The sequence below is a fragment of the Gracilinanus agilis genome, chromosome 3 (genome assembly GCF_016433145.1).
Source record: "Gracilinanus agilis isolate LMUSP501 chromosome 3, AgileGrace, whole genome shotgun sequence".
Taxonomy (NCBI): Eukaryota; Metazoa; Chordata; class Mammalia; order Didelphimorphia; family Didelphidae; genus Gracilinanus; species Gracilinanus agilis.
In genome coordinates this window covers 612,842,172-612,860,844 of record NC_058132.1, presented here as the reverse complement: position 1 = coordinate 612,860,844, position 18,673 = coordinate 612,842,172, and the positions used below count along the sequence as shown (strand labels likewise).

Below are 18,673 nucleotides of genomic sequence, written 5' to 3'. Positions count from 1 at the left end.
GGTTTAAGGGAAACAATGTATAGAACTAGTTTGACTGGAATGAAAAAAAAAGCAATAGGAGATAGACTAAAGAGGGATCAAGTGGCAGAGAAAGGTCTTGAAAGCCTAGACCGAGAGTTTAAGCCTCATCTATAGACAATGGGGAGTCATAGAAGGTTCTTGAGCAGAAGAGTAATGTGTAACAGTATTTTTCATCAGTGTCTATCATAGTAGGTACCTAATAAATCTTTGTTGAATGAAAATCAGTGTTAAGTTAGCATTTTTCCTGCTAAGGGGTAAATGGATAGATTTCACTGCCTATCAACTTGAATAGGAAAAAAGAAATTAGATCTCTATTTTCATTAGCCTTCAAATGAAATTTAACACTTTCCAGATTTATTAACTGGTCCACTAAGAATTTTTCCAATCAAGTTTTCTAGGGAGGAAAGTTTATCAATTTGTTTAATATTAGTTCATTTGAATAATGTATTCACCATTCTGTATTGTTTCTGCAAATTCTAAGAGAACAGGAAGCACATCTGTCTGTGTCTCTGGAAAGTGCCCCACAGAGCCCGAGGTACAGAGCAGTTTGATCCAGGTTTGGAAGCCTATGGGATTTGTTCTACTAGATCATGGAGTCTGGAACCTATCTGTGTCATGAACTCATTTGGCAGTTTGGTGAAACCTATGGACCCCTTCTCAGAATAATATTTACTGTCTATAAGCACAATTGAAGGAATGTTAGAGGCTCTGAAAATGAAGATCTATTTATTTCATCATCCAAGCCTAGAGACCTACTGAAATCTATCCATTAATCCATTGAGAAACTGTGGACTAGACTCTATTATACCAGACTGGAAGTTCCATGAAGGCAGGGACTGTATGTTAACTTAGCGTTTTTCATTAGTATCTATCACACTACTCTGCACACAGCTCACACTTAATAAGCCTTTGCTGAATAAATGAATTGTATCTGATAGCTCTGATGCAATTATATATGTGTAGGAGGAGACACAGGACAGCATATTTCCATTAAACACAGAGGGAGTAAACACATAGTTAGGTAGCTGAATGTTTCCTGTTTAGAAAAAAAGTCACCATATCTCAATTCAACCTAGGAGGGAAGTGAGCTTTCAGGTATGTTTGAATGATGGAAGGGAAACAGCATGATGAGGTGGGGCTGCTTGACTTCTTGCTATTTTTTTGCTAGAAAGCTCAGTGGTTTCTGGGTCTGGAGTGGCTGTCATGGGTCAGAGGAGGCTGCCAGCCGCTTGTCCTGTAGCTGTCTGGGGGCCATTCATGCTTCTTCAAGATTCTGTGCTCTTCAAGACCCACAGAGCATCAAAGACCATGCTTGATCTGAAAGTAGGAAATCTCAGAGGATAGAGGTAGAGAAATCAAACTTGAGATACCTGAGGCAGGCAAGGAGAGGCAGAAGGCACTTCAATAAGTCAATTTGTCTGTTTTCCTACCTCCAGGAAAGACCTCAAACTCTGCCCAAGAAAGGTTCCAACATATTATTTTATTTTACTTTTTAAAAAACACTTACTTTTGGTCTTAGAATTGATAATAAGTATTGGTTCCAAGGTAGAAGAGCAATAAGGGCTAGGCAGGTGGGATTAAGCAACTTCTCCAGGGTCACATAGTTAGAAAGTGTCTGAGGTCATATATGAAACCAGGACCTCCTGTTTAAAAAAAATAAATCTGGCTCTCTAACCACTGAATTACCTAGCTGCCTGTCAACCTATTTTAAATAGACATACATATGACAATCTTCTTTAGACACATTATTAGGACTGCTGAACAACCTTCACACTTTCCTTCTAATGCTTAAGCTATGTCCTTCCCATGCAGGTTTGGGGCATTTGTTCTAGTCTTGTGCTTAATGGAGGTGGAATGTAACTTGTAACTCTCTAAAAATCCTATTTCTTTGGGAATAATCTGAGTAGAAAGCCAAATAACTCAGATGTCCAGTCTAGCTTTTAGTGCCATGAGATCAAAAGCCTGGAGATCAGATTGCTTTCTACAAATGACTTTATGGGACTTTATGGAAGTGAAGGACTAATGAGTCACTTGCTGACATTGCTGAAGCCTCCTTCTAAAGCTAGCCTGGGCTAGGAAAAGGGGTTGTATAAGTATGCCTATGTGTATATGGATATGTAAATGTATGTGTATCACACAGTCCCTTGACACACAGAAAATTGGAATAGAAAGAAATGCCAAAGAGTACTCATACCATCTCATTTCCAGAAGAATATGCAGAGTCCCAGAGAGGTACACATCACCCATAACTAGCTAATAGTAGAGTTCTATTCCAGGGCTCCAGGCTTCATGGCTCTGAGGTTTCTTTGCCTTCCATTCATTCCTTTCTTTCTTCCTTCTTCCCTTCCTTCCCTCCCTTCTTTCTTCCTTCTCTCCTTCCTTATTTCTTTTTTCTTCCTTGTTTCCTTCCCTGCTTGCTTCTTTCCTTCATTTTTATTTCCTTTCTTCCTTGTTTACTTCTTTATTCCTTTTTTTCTTCCTTATTTCTTTATTTTTTTCCTTCTTTATTTTCTTTTTCCTTCCTCTCTCTCTTCTTTACCTTCTTTTTGCTCCATACATTATCATTATGATAATTCCACCTTATCACAGATTGTTTCTATGCAGTGCCAAACATCCCAAAGGTTGACCAGTTTTTCATCCAGATGCTTTAATGTCATGTCCTGACATCATGAAATTCTGTAGCTGGGCAACCATTTTCTCTCCTCTGTGGCCTTCCACTTTTAGCCCTTGATATTTCTGCCATAGTATTCGGGCACTATCTCTTTCCACCATTATATTCCTTAGGAAAAGTCTAAAGGGTCCCCTTTTAAGGGAAAGGATGATGTGTTGTACATCAATATCCAGACCAACTCCTCCTAGGAGGAGGAGGAGGATTTAGTATCCATAGGAACTGAGCCAAAAACGATGGCGTGGATTTGGTGTTTCAGAGCCCAAACCCCCAGGCACTCTTCCCTGACAGAGAAACATGCACTCAAGAGATACTCAGATGAAAGGCTCTACAAAAATTTAAAATATTCCATTACTTTAAGAAACCCCGAGGATGGAGATGACAAAGCAGTGTCAACTCTTACTCGCTAATATGGGACAGACAGATTTAGATAATTGAAACCCAGAGATGATTCCTAAACCTTATTTCAATCTTGCCATATTGTAGCCTTTTCCTCCACCCCAAGAAATCCTTTACTAAGGCTGCTGATAAGTAACATGTGTGGATGTGTTTCCAACTCCCTCCTCGACTGTGACCCCTCTAGAAAAGAGACAGCACAGGAAACATACTTTCCCTTCCTTACAGTAGCAATCAATTTAATGCCAAGTAGCATATTCTTCCCAATGGCCCAAGCTCAGGTATATTTTTTCCTCATTGTACTATATCCCGAGAAGGAGAAAGGGAGAAGGAAGATTTGTTCTCATTTACAGAAGAGGAAAGTGAGGCAAAGTAAATTGAATAAGAACTCAAGTGTCTTAATTCCTCCTCTTCTTTCTTGATCTGAAGAATGAAATCCTAAAACTTTAGACTCCTTAGGTTGGAAAGGGATGCTAGGATCAAACTTTTCGGTCCCTCATTCCTCTTTTTTTTCTTTTTTTCATTATTTTTAAATCCTTACCTTCTGTCTTAGAATCAGTACTATGTATTGGTTCCAAGGCAGAAGAGTGGTAAGGGCTAGGCAATGACAGTTAAGTGACTTGCCCAAGGTCACATACCTAGACAATGTCTGAGACCGGATACAAACCCAGGACCTCCTTCCTCGAGGCCTGGCACTCTATCCACTAAGCCACTTAGCTTCCCTCCCCCTCATTCTTCCTTTGACCCTAAAATTCCACTTCTTCTAGTATCATGTATTATTGGTCTTAGAGTAAGTGGCACAATGGATAAAGAACTGGGCATGGAGTCAGGAAGACCTGAATTTAAATCTAGCCTTAGATACTTACTAGCTCTGCGACTCTGGCAAGTCACCATGCCTTTGGCTGTTTCAGGTTGTTTTTTTAACTCCTACTTTCTATCTTGGTACCAACTCTTAAGACAGAAAGGCAAGGGCTAGGCAAATGGGGTTAAGTGACTTGCTGGAAATTGTCTGAGGTCAGATTTGAACCCAGGTTCTCACTAATCCAGACCTGGCACTCTATCCACTGTTCTATCGACAGCCCCAACTTCAGTTTTCTCAACTGTTAAGTGGGGATAATAACAATACCTACCTCATAGGGTTTTATGAGGTAATATTTATAACACAATGTGATATGAAAGTTGATATTAAATACTTCAGAGATCATGAAGGTAATATCCCTCAATTTTATACCTAAGAACTAAGAACCTAAGAGGGTAAATGCCCAAAGCTACACAGATAGGAAATAGCAAAATCTGGATTCAAACTCAATGCTTCTGACTCCAGAAGTACACTGCCTTTATTTATACTTTCTTATTTTGCCTGGCACACAGTAGGTGCTTACTATGTGCTTGTAGTTGACTGATTATAGATTAGTTGATTACATATTGCTTTTTTCTGTCTCATGTGCATCCATTTTGCATTTGCCTCCATCTGAGTTGTTTATATCAGTGAGCTCCTATAATTCTCAGATAATTCTTATATTTTTCTTCTCCTTATATATTTTGTATTTACCAAATTACTTCCATGTTCTCTTCCATTAGGATGTGAGCTCCTTGAGAGAAGGCACTGATTTTGTTTGTTTTTTAACTTTTTATGGTATCCTCACTGCACAGCATAGTAATCAGGCACATAGGAAGTACTGAATAGATGTTTACTGATTGGATAATCAGAGGGCAGGAGTTTCATCTAAATCATTCTACATCATACTAAGAGATTCTAATGGCAGATACCTCTCACAGAACAGGTTAGGTGTTTGGGTTTTTTTGGATGATTGTGGGGCAGGGGAAAGGAGAGATTGGAAAGAGAGGCAGAAGGATGGGGGAGGAGGAAGAGGAGCCTCTCCATCCTATCCCATTCCTCCAATTGCCTATTCTTCTCCCCCAATCTGCCTTTTCCAGTGCTGTGATCCCTCATTTGGGAAACAAGCTAAAACCATTCCTAGGCAGGAGGGCTTGTCTCCTGGAAGCAACTGAAAGATGGCAAGGCAAGTGACCTTTCTAATCACTCTTGACATTTTGCAGCCTTGGATGCTGAGGGGGCTGCCCTTAAATGTCGCTTTAGATGCCAGCGGCAGCAGAGTCTGCAACTCATTTTGCCCTCAGCCTGTTGATGAATCTGCACAAGGAAAGGTCTTTGTTTTCTACTGAAGGGGAGGGGATGGAGAAAGAATAGTCAGCAAGGGACTTGTTTGCTTGGGCTGCCTGGCTACGCTTGAAAATGAGGATAGAAATGAACTCAGGGAAAATATTTCCTCTCAGTGGAGAATGGATCCTCTACCTAAAGCTCAAATAGTCTTGAAAAGCCATAGTATGTCTTGCTTTGAATCCAGAAAATGAGGGAGATGACCACAAGAACATCCTAAGGAAATGACTAGTCCTTCTCCAGAGAGGGGAAATTGACTTACTTATTCCAGGTTGCTTACAAGTAGTAAGTGAAGGGGGCAGAATTTGAACACAATTCTTCTGATTCCAGGGCCAGTGGTCATCCCAGCATCCCTTCAGCCCAAGAGATCCAAGTAGACATAGTACAGCTCAACCTCTTCATGAGTTTGATTCCACTTTGAATAAGAAAAAATATTTCAGAGCAAGAACCAAAGATTGAACTGAACTCCCTCTGTCATTCCCTTTGTTAGACCTTCCAACCCTGCCCCCAATATTTCCTGGGAATAATTCTGTTTTTTCTTCATCACATTCAGAGAACAAATTGTTCCCCTCTCTGTTAAGTTCAGGGCTCTCCATCTATGGAAGCAGAGAAGAGCCAAAAGGGTTATTGCCCCAGTTTCCCCAATTTGAAGGTCCCCAAAGCATCCTGGTGCATTGCAAATTGCCTTGTAAGTTATGGGCTCCCCTTTCTCCCTCCCACAATGCAATGGGCCCCTTGGGACTGTGTCAACCCAGGACCCGATCTGTTCTCATTCTCCTTTGTTTATATACCATGAGTCTTTATACATAATGCTTACTGATCATAAGCCCCTGGATGGTATGATTCCAAATTTCTTTCCAAGAATCACTGGGTCAATTTACAACTCCACCAATAATGCATTAATGTGCCTACTTTCCTGCAGCCTTTCCACCAATTGCCATTTTCCTTTTATGAATGCGAGGGAGAGCTTCAAGGTTACTATAATTTACAATTCTCTAATTACTAGTGATTTAGAACATTTTTCCATATGGCTACAGCTTCAACATTTTCCTTGAAAACTGCCTATTCATATCCTTTGCCCACTTATCTGTTAGGGAATAGTTCTTATTTTAGTAAATTTGAATTGGTTTCTCATATCTCAGACATGAGACTTTTATCAAAGAAATCTTATGGAAAGACTTTTCTGGTTACCTTTTTTTCCTTCTAATTTTAATTGTATTGGTTTTGTTTCTGAAAAAGTCCTTTTAGTTTTATTTTTTAATGTTCATTTTACCTTCTTTGATTCTATCACTTGTTTGGTCATGAATTCTTCCCTTATCCAAAGATACAAAAAGTAATTTCTTCCATACTACTTTAATTTGTTTATTGTGCCATCCTTTATATTTAAACTATGTATGCATTTAGAGTTTATCCATTTGGTGTGTGTCTGAGATGTTGGTCTATACCCAATTTCTGCCAATTTGCTTTCACAGTCCTTTCCCCAGCAGCCGAGGTCTTTGCATAAATCCCTAAAAAGGAGTAGAAGCAAATACCTTTATTAAGTGTGGGGCAGCATCTGGACTAACCTTGTAAATGGGCCTGGAAAAGCTATCCTCCATTCTTCTCCACCTTTCCTAGTGTCTTAAAGACAATAGAACTCATAGCCATTGAATCTAAGTCTAGAGAATGGGGAGAATGGTTTTCCTTTTTATTTGCAGAATTAGAGAGCTATTCTGACTCTTAGTGGCCACATATAGGCAGTTCCCTTGCCAAGTTTCAAAAGTTTGAGTCAATTATGTGCATCTTCCAATTCTTCCCTCTCCAGAAACAATATGATTGTATTATAAGATCAAAGATTTAGAGATGGAAGGACTTGTGCAGAACATAGCATAGTGCTATGGATAAAGGGATAGATTTGGAGCCAGGAAAACCTGAGTTTTAATAACTGCCTATGACATTTATTAGTTGTGTAATCCTGGACAGCTCATTTAACCTCTCTGAGCCCAAGTTCCCTGGGACTATCTATATATGAAGATGGAAAGACCTTGTAGACCCTCTAATTCAACCTCTTCTCTTGATTTAGCCTTTAAAAGCAGAATTTAGCTACTTACAGATGGAGCCAGGCCCACAGCTCTCCCTCTCCTTTGCATCTTATAGACCAGCTAGACTGATGACCCATGCTTCAGGAAATGCCCTGACCATGGTCCTGAAACAATTGTTCACTAAGATCCAATCTGTCACTGGGAGCACCAGAGACATTTGAAACTAATTTTCAATGTGGGATGTATTCAAGCAATTAATAATGATTAATAATGAACTTAGTAAATCAACGGAGCTTACTAATATTGCCATCCCACTCAACGGAAATATCCCAGGAATATGTCTGAGAAGATAAATGAGTCTGCGGTGCTGGTTAAGGGGTCAAAACCCATTGTAATCAAGTTAGTTACCATCTCAGGTGGTGGGCTGCTTCTTATTTCACTGCTAAACATAACTTGAAATCAGGGATTCATTAGATATTGGCTTTATTGGAGATCCTATTTTTTATTATTTTTAAAAATCTCAACCAAATATGAATGACTTGGATATATTTGCCATCAGAGTCTGTCTGGAAATCATGGTATAGTAATAATAATCATTATTTTGGTGACCATATTTCTTCTATAGACTAGGTTTACATAAAGTACTTGCCTTGTTTTCTATGTTTTCTCCTTTGATTACCAAATTTAACATTTGTTTCTTGTTCTAGCACACAAGATGAGTATACATTTAAACAGGAGAGAAAAAGCACCAACAGCATCAGAAAAGGCCTCCTAGTCAGAAGTAGCTGATGCACTTAGAAACAAAGGCAAGGTTTATAAAATACAAAGGTGAGGATGAAGTGAATTTTCAATGTGGACAGAATATGCAAAGTTAAAGAGGCAGGAGAATGCTGAGTTAGGTAACTAAGTAGGTCTGGCTGGAATATAGAGGGTATGAAATCGAGTAATATATGATAAAATTCATTTTATATTGTGACAAATTGGTGATGGAAAATAGAATGATAAGGAGACAAGAAGGAGACAACCTGGCTCAAGATTGACTTTGCTAGAATGTAAGGATCTCTTTTCTAATCCTCTGCTTCTCCCTTTCCAGTATCTGTTTTGATTTTGCTTCTTTGAGGAAAAATAAGTTTGCTAAGATAAAAAGTACTTAAAAGTCCAGAGATGGGGGCATCTGGGTAGCTTAGCCAGGCCTAGAGATGGGAGGTCCTAGGTTAAAATCTGGCCTCAGATACTTCCTAGCTGTGTGACCCTGGGCAAGTCACTTAACCCTCATTGCCTAGTTTTACTGCTCTTCTGTCTTGGAACCAATACGCAGTATTGTTTCTAAGATGGAAGGTAAGGGTTCAAAAAGTTCAGGAACATCTCTGTCTCTGTTTCTTTCTATCTCTCTCTGTCTATCTCTTTTCCCCTCTCCGTGTGAGTATGTGTGTGTCTGTGTGTGTGTGTGTGTGTCTGTGTGTGTGTGTTTGTGTTTGTGTTTGTGTTTGGTTGGTAAAAGAGACAAGAACCCATGTCTCACAAGACGTTCACATCTCTTCTGAGCCAACAATTGAAGCATTTGTGAAGAGTGTGGAAACCCTGCTCTATTCCCCACCTGGATTTGCTTCTCTGATTTTGTGTCACCTCTCTCTTCTATCTATTTCTCTCAATATATTTCATAGGATTATCATTGCATTATCTCTCTTTGTTTCTGTCTTCTCTTTATCTCATTTTTTCTGCCACTCTCTTTCTCTTGTCTTTGTTTCTGTATTTGTCTGTCTCTGTTTCTTCTCTATTTATTTCTTGTCTTTCTCTTTGCCTGTCTATCCTCTCTCTCTGTCTCTTACTTTCCATTGAATTAGAACCTGGAAAGGGTTTTGAAATAGAAACCCTCTCTCCTTCATGCTCCTGGCCTTTATCCTTTTTATCTTCTCCCTTCTCCGACTCTCGCTGCAATTTGCTATATAAAAAGAAACTGGATGGGCTCCACTGAAGAGACACTCTCCCTGGCTATATAAAACAACAGATTCATAAACATCCCTCAGCCTGGCAGCATAAAGCCCAGTGTGAGTCACCATGAGTGTCAAGGGCTGCCAGTGGGAACCAGGGAACCAACTGCTTGCCATCACCCTGGGGTGGGACCATTCATTCATAGACCAGATGGCACAATCCATTCAGGTTTTCTCAGATGGAAATTTGCAGCTTCTATTTGGGTGAGTCTGTGTTGTCCTACCTCCTCCAGGGACACTACTGAGATGGATTGGATTCATCTGGACTCTTAGAAATCAGCTCCACCAATGATCAACTCTGATAGACTTAGCTACTCAAAGCAATACAACAATCCAGGACAATTCTGAGGGACTTGGAACAAAGAATGCTATCCACCTCCAGAGAAAGAACTGTTGGAGTCAGAATGCGAATCAAAGCATGCAGTTTTTCACTTTAGTTTATTTGGGTTTATGTTTGGGAGCTTTGGTTTTGTAAGATTACTCACTTACAAAAATGAACAATATAGAAAGATGTTTTGCATGATCATCTATGTATAAACCAGGATGTCACCTGTCAGCACCAGGGTGAAGGGAAAGGAGAGAGGGAGATGAGGTTGATAATATAACTTAGGAAAACTTATATGAGAAATTGATATTACATGTAATTGGTAAAATTTTATTTTAATTTTAAAAATTAAAAAAATTAGCTCCTTTCCCCACCCCCCAGCAAAGGAAGGTCCAGAGAAAGTATTAAGGCGCCCAATAGCAGTGAGGTTTGGTGAAAAGTATTTGTAAGTGCCTGTGAATTCCAAAGGTAAGAGACAAATATGAAAAATATAGGTGTTAAAAGAGGAGAGGAAAGGCATTTAGATAGTGAAGAAGAATAAAGAATCTCAGGAAAGCACTTTTACCCCATTTTCTGGTTCTCTTCCTCCTCCTTTTCTTTCTTTTTCTCTTCTCTCCTCTCTCTCCCATACATTTCCCCTTTCCACTCCTTTCTCTTTCATCTTTCCTCAATTTGACTCCCCTCTTCTTGTATCCTCTCTCTACTCCTCCCATTTTTCTCTTCCCCTTCTTACTTTCCCCCCTCTTCTCTGTGCTCCAGAGAGATAGATTGGGGACATATGTGTGTGTGTGTGATAGACAGAAGTCTGAGAGAAAGTTGTATCAGACCAAACTAGTGAGAAATAGATTCACCCATGTACATTAATGAATGCAAATAGAATGTCAGGCCACTCTGGGAGATGTTGGTGTGTTTATTCTTTTAGAGTTTATGTGGCATCTTTCTTCTGAAGGGCTCAGCCAGGAATCAAAGGTATGAGAATGAAAAGACAAAAGGCACTGATATCTCAGATCTGGACTTCATGTGACCACCCCAAGGCCATGCTGCCTTCCATGTTGAGACATGTTAACAGGGAACTAAAATCTGAGGTGCCACAGTAACACAACCATTTGCAATGAGATCCATGTCTCAATTTGTTTTCATGGTTTGAGTCAGGAGAAATAAAACAGAACATCATTCTGCCACTTCTTGATTTGAGAACTCTTAGTCAAAAAACACATCCTAGGATGATCCATTTGGCTAATCTATTCCTTATTCTCTTTTCCTCTCTTCTTATTCCTACCCTCATCCCTTTCCTTCACCTCATTTCTTAGTCTGTGCCAGAAATAGTGGAGAACAGGGTTGATCCAATCATTCTGCCAATCAGTCAACCAATCAACAAGCTTTTATTACAAGGAGAGAGGAATGGGATAGATGAAGAGTGGAGTTTTTGTGGAACCATTATATTATGAGTATTTGACATTTATAGCTTTTTTTTACATAGATTATCTCCTTTGAAATTTGTAGCAACCCTGTGAGGAATGAGAGGTATTATTACCCTCATTTTCCAGCTTAATCAGTCAGTCAATCAAGCAATAACCATTTGTTAATCATCTATGTGCTGGCACACTACAAGGTGCTAAGAATACAAATCTAAAAAAATGAAACAGGACTTATTCTCAAGCAGTTTATATTTTCTCAGATAAAGAAACTAAGTCTCAGATTGGTAAAAGGACTTTCTCATGGCCACACAGCTAGTGAATATCAGAAGCAGGGTTCAAACCAAGTTCTATCCAAACTCCAGATCCAGGGTTCTCTCTTTTATACACTGAAGCTTCTTTTTCAACCACTATTTGGAAGAGGGGAAGGAGAAATCAAGGAGCAAGGTCCCAAAGTCAACTAAAGGAAAAAGAAAGGGTGAGGAGAGGTTAATGCTGGATATGGAAATAATTTGGATTTCATCATGAACCATTATCAGATAGCATTAAGGGCCCATTAGTACTTGATGTAGGTTCATCCCAAGATCTTCACCCCACCTCCTTCATTTATGTGTGTATCTACACAGAGGCTCACACACACACACACACACACACACACACACACATATACCCATCTGCCTAGTAGTACATTGTGGTGTCGTAGATAGAACTGAGGATTGGGTGTTAGGTAGGTCTGAATTCAATCTTTCATCAGAGATTTCCTAGTTATATGACCCCAGGTAAGTCATTTCAGCTCACTATGCCTCAGTTTTCCTCATCAGGGAAATGGGGAAATAAATAACATCCCACCTTAAAGTCTTTGAGGAGCAAGTGAGAAAAAAAATATATATATATATAAAATACAAAGTGATATATATATATGTCATTTAAAAAAAACCTTGGAAGATCTAAGTAAATGTCAGTTTTGTTGATTACATCAGGGCTTCTCAGCAAATCAATCTCAGTTTTTCAACAGATTTCAGAGCCTTCCATGGTTGATCTCTAACCTGGCTGTTAACTTTTTGTACCACTACCAATCCCTCTTGGTTAGAATTGTCACTGTTAACAGAGAGGCTGATGTTGCTTCTATAGTAACAGGGAAGGGAGGAAGAGGAAGAAGAGGAAAGAGTCAGGGGAAAATATGAGTTTTCTTTTGGGCATAGTGAGTTTAAGTTGTCTTCTGGACATCTGCTTCAAGATGCCTAAAAGGCAGTTGAAGATGCAAAATTGAAGGTCTTCGGAAAAGTTGGGGCAGGGCAAGTAGATTTGAGAATCATCAGCAGAAAGGTAATAACTAAATCCACAGGGGCTAATGTAATCACCAAGTAAAGTTGGTTTGTTATTGCTCTTTGTACTCAAAGAGGACCAAAATGACATTATGCACATAAATTGGATTTAAAGAAGTACAATATAGATGGTGTTTAAGAAAATAATACTGATAACATTATTTATGTGTATATATAATATATATACATATATATAATAAATTTGCTACTCTCAGCAATATCCCCAGGTCCTAGACTCTGTCCGTCCCAAAACTAAAAGGAAATTAAAACTATCTTCTCAGCAAAGGATGATTAGGGATTTGAAATCTGTTGTATGCCTAGTAAGTAGGTATTTCTCATTTGATTACCTGTAATTTGCCTTTTAAAGCCACAGGGCTATGGGTTCACGCATGATTCACTGAATGGAAAAGAAAGCATATACTCCCTGTTTGAATACCACAGAAAAGACTTCACCTAGGACTCCAAGCAAAGTAGTATTAAAAAAAAACCTACCAGGTTCAAACCCGGCCTCAGCCATTTCCCAGCTGTGTGACCCTGGGCAAGTCACTTGACCCCCATTGCCCACCCTTACCAATCTTCCACCTATGAGATAATACACCGAAGTACAAGGGTTTAAAAAAAAACCTATCTTCTGGCTTAGTAACAACTATAAGACAGAAGGGCAAAAGCTAGGCAAAAAGGGTTAAGTGACTTGCTCAGGGTCACACAGCTAGGAAGTGTCTGAGGTCGGAATTGAACCCAAGTCTTCCCGACTTTAGACCTGGCTCTCTATCCACTGTGCCAACTGGCTGCCCCTCAAAGTAACATTAAGTCAGGACTTTTGTGATAATGGTCTTAACCATGATATGAGAACAGGATCATGGGACTAAAACAAAGCAGAAGACTGGGAGTGGTTGATGCTGGACTTGGAAATAATTGAGACTATCTACAACTTTCATCAAATGCATGCATTCTGTGACCCTGTTCTGGCACCTTCTATTAAAGGTGCACTTGGGAATTCCAACTAGATAGAATTACTCTCCATTTCAACTGAAGGGGAAACAGACACAAAATGAGAAAATTTTTTAATTGATTGGAGGGCTGAGATTTAATGTCAATTCTCCAGACACTATGCCTAAGTTACTACTCTCATCCTTCCCAAAGAAAGAATAAGGGAAAGGAGGGGATTGTGCTGTTTTCCCTTTCATCACTCTGTTGTTGACTCTCAATTTCTCTGCTGCTGACACTTAACTCCAAGTTCACAGTCACCCTTTGTGCCAAAAGAATGGCACTGCAGATGGTGCCTTTATTTTTAGTTGGCTGTGTTGGCTTAAAAGCCTTCATGGATTTTAGTGGCATATAGAGGAAGCCACAGAGGAGAAACCACATAAAGTATATGAGTGAATGGTGGCTGGTTTGGAGTCCTAACAGGAGTTGGCTTGACATCAAACATTGAAAAATGGGGTAGTCTTTACCTCACCACTAAACCAAGTTTATTTCTAAGTGAGATCTGGTTCTAAGTCATTCCTAGGAGATATACAGGAGCTAAAGTTGAGTCTAGCACCATTCAGAGGGTCTATTTAGGACCCTGAGAATCACTACAAGGTGAAATGGGACAAGTGGGATGATATAGTGCAAAGTTGACAGGTGGTTGCCTCTGCTAACACTATGCCTTTCTCTGCCTCAGCTATTCTACTCACCCCTGTGAGTTTTTTTACACTTAGATGAAACTAAAAGAAGAAGTCAATCTGAAGGCAAAAGGGAGAATGTGGGAGGTTGTACCCATCCCCTTAGCCTTGTCCACTGCCTGACCAACAACCATTTTCTGATCAGAGAACAGAATGAAATTAAAGCTTCCTTTTGTTTGAGATAAGGTAGGAATTGGTTGTAACATATTAAAGATATTGTTGGGAGGTGACATTGCCTGGAGCAATATCATGCAGGATCTGATTATACTAAGTGTTGTCATACCACATGGCTGAACGAATGGATGAAGCACTTATTAAACACTAACTGTGGACTGATCATGCTAAATGCTAAGGATGAAAATAGGAAAACAAGAAAGTTGCTATTCTCAAGAAGTTCAGATTCTAAAGGAGAAGAAAATACATATGAGGTATACTGAGTCAGCCTGTAGGTAGCAGAATAGATAGAGTGCTGGGCTTAGAGTTTTATGTAGAGATGGATGCATGGAATCCCTGCAAAGATACAGGGACAGCCTCACCCAGAATTCCAGGGGCAACTGCCAACTCTTCTCAACTGCCCCCTCACCCAAAGTTCTCCAGGGGGGTCCCCTGGAATTCTGGGTGAGGCTGTCCCTGTATCTTTGCAGGGATTCCATGCATCCATCTCTACATAACAAGAGTCAAGAAGATTTGAGTCCAAATCTGGCATCAAACACTTTCTAGTTGTGTGACCTTGGGCGCTTTCTGCCTCAGTTTCCTCAACTGAAAAACAGGGATACCAGCACCAAACTTGCATAGTTGTTGTGAAGAACAAACGAGATAATATTTGTAAGTGCCTAGCATAGTGCCTGGTACATAAAAGGCGTTATCTAAATGTTTATTCCTTTTCCCCTTCAGATATGAAGCTTCAGCTATGGTACAAAGGACCCCTGATCTATAGGTTATAGTGGCAAAGAAGATGGTGGATACATCTCTTATAATGTTAATTGTATTGATAAAATCATATCCATGTCTGACATTGAATCATTTGACAATACCAAGGCCTTTAGTTGCAAGAACATTAATTTCTAGGTTTTCTGAAGTTGTAACTTCTCCACAGGAGGGTAGCCAAGTGGCGTCTCCACAGGGGTTACTTCCCAGGATGATGGATGGCTGCAGGGGTTGGGTTGGAAGCAGGATTGATGGCTTGGAAGGTTCTGCCTTCCGCCGGGAATTGATCTTGGTGGGGACAAGGAATGGGGGACAGGGGCTTGTTTCCCTCAATAATGACTGCCAGGCTTGGGCTGAAAGCCAGATTCTTGGGTTTAGTTCCTGGTCTATCTCCAAGAGGTTCTGGGAGGAGGCTCTGGTTAAGGTCATTGCTTGGCACACATGCTGCTTTCCATTCTTCCCTCAGGGTGCCTTGCCACTTCAGTGGTTGAACTTGGAATGAGTATGCAGATAACAGAATGAAACAATACATAACATGGTACACATATTTTTACACTTGATCTTAGCCAAAAGGCCGAGAAGGTATACATATTTTTAAAAATAATTTTTTCCATTTCTTTTATTTTTCTATTATCTATATTTCCCACTATGTTTCTCTCCCTTCCAAAGAACCATTCTGTATAACAAAGAATAAAAAAAGGAGAGAAAAAAGTTTAAAAAAATTAACCAACAGATCAAAAAGTCAGATGTCACATTCAGTGTTCCATACCTAAAGTTACTTTCCTCTACAAAGAAGCAAGGGGAAGTATTTTCTCTTATTTCTTCTTGGGGGACAACCTTGGTCAATTCAACCTCTCAGCATTCAATATAAGTTGTAAATGCTTATTTTTATTAACAATCATGGCAGCTGCCATAATTGGTTCTCAGAAGTTGCCTCTCTAAGTTTGCTGCAGCCCAGTAAACTTCAAGAGAAGAGAGGCAGGCACTATAGCCTTTGCATCCCCGTGTCTCTAGTGCCTTGAACATAGTAGGAGCTTTACAATGTATGTTGCTGCTAAATTGAATTGTTTTAGTTTCATCTATTTCAGGGTCCAATTTCCAGCCTCACAAGTCCAAAAACTTGATTTTCATTCCCAGGAGAGTGATCATACTCTGGGGAAAAGTAACTCATATTTATTAAATTCAGAGGAGACAGATTTATAAAGCAGAAGGGGCCAATTTAGTCATTTATGGTTGGAAGTGGAAGTATTTGGTGCCCAGAATACTCATGCATCTGACCAGAGCAGTCCTTCAGCCTTTTCCAGGGCCTGAAATAATCAGGAAGACAAATTAAAAATCAGAAGATTCCATAGGGAGGAGAAATATAGGCTGCTTCACAGATGTTTTCATTTAATTTGGCAGTTTGGTGGCAAATTGAGATGACACCTCAGGCATGTCACGCACTACTGTCTGCCTCAGTTTCCTCATCTATAAAATGGGGACAGTCAGAGCCGTGACCTCCCATGGTGGTTGTGAGTACTAAAGTTACATATGTAAAGTGTTATTTAAGTGCTTGAAATTATTATTAGGTTATGGAAATCCAATTTCTTCCATAACAAAGACACTTTTTAAGTGATTAAAAACATTTGAATGCCCTCCCAATAGGGGCCCCTGTCTTCTAATTGCTGTTATAGATGCATCCCCTGTTTCTTCCCAACTGCTCTGTTTCTAGATTCCAAGCTCAGAATGGGGTTAGTAGTCCGTTCTGGCATTCATTTTAATGACAAGCAATATTTTTTTTTCCCTGAAGTTCCCTAGTTTTTCTTTCAAGGAATCCCAGAGCTCAAGGACAGTTGGAGGGATTGGGGATTGTCCAGTTGGACATTGAAAATAGTAATCATGATAATAATAAATCCTAGCATTTATATGATGCTTTAAGGTTTACAAACTACTTTTTATATGCTAACTCATTTGAGCCTCATAACCACCCTGGTTGGTGGGGGAGATTATATTCCCTATTTTACAGATGAGTAAACTGAGGCAGGCAGCGGTTAAGTGATTTTCCCAGAGACACACAACTAGTAAGTGTCTGAGTCAGGATCTGAACTCAAGTCTTTCTTACTACAAGGTACAAGCTCCATCTACTGTACCTGCTAGCTGCCTAGTAGGTGTATGCTTAAAAGATTGTTGAATTGATTTGAATTTTGCTGTGGGTCTTAAAAGTCAACTCAGTTCAATTCAGTGAATATAAGGAGGATGCAATGTGGTGTATAATTAGGATTTGCTCCCCAGGACTCTCTCTCCCAGCATCCCACTTTCCTTCTCACATTACGTACCAGTAGGGAGGATATAGTTTGAGTGTAGCTCCGCCCTCTCTCTTTTCCTCTGATCGCGGCTGGGAAAGTTGGGTGAGTGCCAGGCAGGAGAATTTCACTCATGTGGCTTTCACTTAGGCTTTTATATTTTTTTCTTCTTTTATTTCTTCTACTTCAAGTGATTATTAATAAACTTTATAAAATATAATACTTGTAGTTATTGGATATTAATTTTAAACTTACAGTGGTATGGGGAAGCAGTATTGGCTCTGGGGTCAAAGGGTCCAAATTCAAATCCTAGCTCTGATAATATCTATGTGACCCTTAGGCAAATTACTTTTGCCTTTAAGGGCCTCATCTGAAAAGTGACTAGGTTGGACTCAATCAGCAATTCTCAAACCTTTTGATCTCAGGACCCTTCTATACTCTTTAAAAAAGTGAGTGACACATGTAAAACCCAGTGGAATTGCTCATTGGTTTCAAGAGGGGGGTGAGAGGAGGGGAGAGAAAGAACGTGAATCATGTAACCATGGAAAAAATATTCTTAATTAATTGATTGGATAACATTTTTAAGAAAAAAAATAAAAAATTAAAAAGTATTGAGGATGCCAAAGGGCTTTTGCTTATAGGGGTTATATAAATAACTTCTCACTATTTTTGTGAAAATAGTCTTGATCTTGTATGCTCTCTAAAAAGGTCGCAGGAACTCGTAGGGGTCTACAGAGCACACTCTGGGAACCCCTGCCCTTGATGTTCCCTACGGTCCTGTCCAGCTTAGGAGAAATACTGTGTATTAAGGACCTCCTTATGGGAATAGGTGGGTAGATCAGTGGAAAGAGAGCCAGGCTTGGAGATGGGAGGTCTTCAGTTCAGATCTGGTCTCAGAAACTTCCTAGCTTTTGATGAGCCCTTACCACTTTTCTGCCTTGGAACTAATACCCATATTGATTCTAAGATGGAAGGTAAGGGTTTAAAAAAAATAAAGAAGCTTCCGTGAGCACAGTAAGAGTCACTGTGTCACAACGATGGCTAATATTTTATATAAATTGTCTACTAAAGTGCTCAGTGGGCTTTAAAGTTTACAAAGTACTTTATGTATGAGCTCCTTCAAGCTGCCTAGGAGGCAGGTTGTTTTGAGGATCCAAACACCTAGTTAACACACATAAAGTGTTTTGCAAACTCCAAATGCTGTATTTATCCCCATTTTGCAGATGAGGAAACTCAACCTAAGACAGATTAAATGACCTGCCACCCTGAGTCACACAGCTGGCAAGTATCTGAGACAGGATTGCAGTGAAGGTCTTCTTGACAAAAACATTTGCCCTCTATTCTCTATAGCACATAGATAATAATAAAAAAAAAATATGGAGAAGGAAATGGCAAACCACTCCGGCACCTCTGCCAAGAAAACTTCAAATGGGGTCATGAAGACATGGACACA

At 39.7% G+C, this 18,673-nt stretch overlaps 1 protein-coding gene across 1 annotated transcript in view; it reads left to right on the top strand.

Annotated features, from left to right (window-relative positions):
- The window catches only part of MARCHF4 (membrane associated ring-CH-type finger 4), a 152,824-nt gene that overhangs the window by 83,692 nt on the left and 50,459 nt on the right, over positions 1–18,673 (top strand). Inside the window, exon 3 of the mRNA XM_044669429.1 lies at positions 1,190–1,344. Coding sequence (XP_044525364.1) covers positions 1,190–1,344 — 155 coding nt within the window. The remainder of the gene's footprint in view (positions 1–1,189; positions 1,345–18,673) is intronic.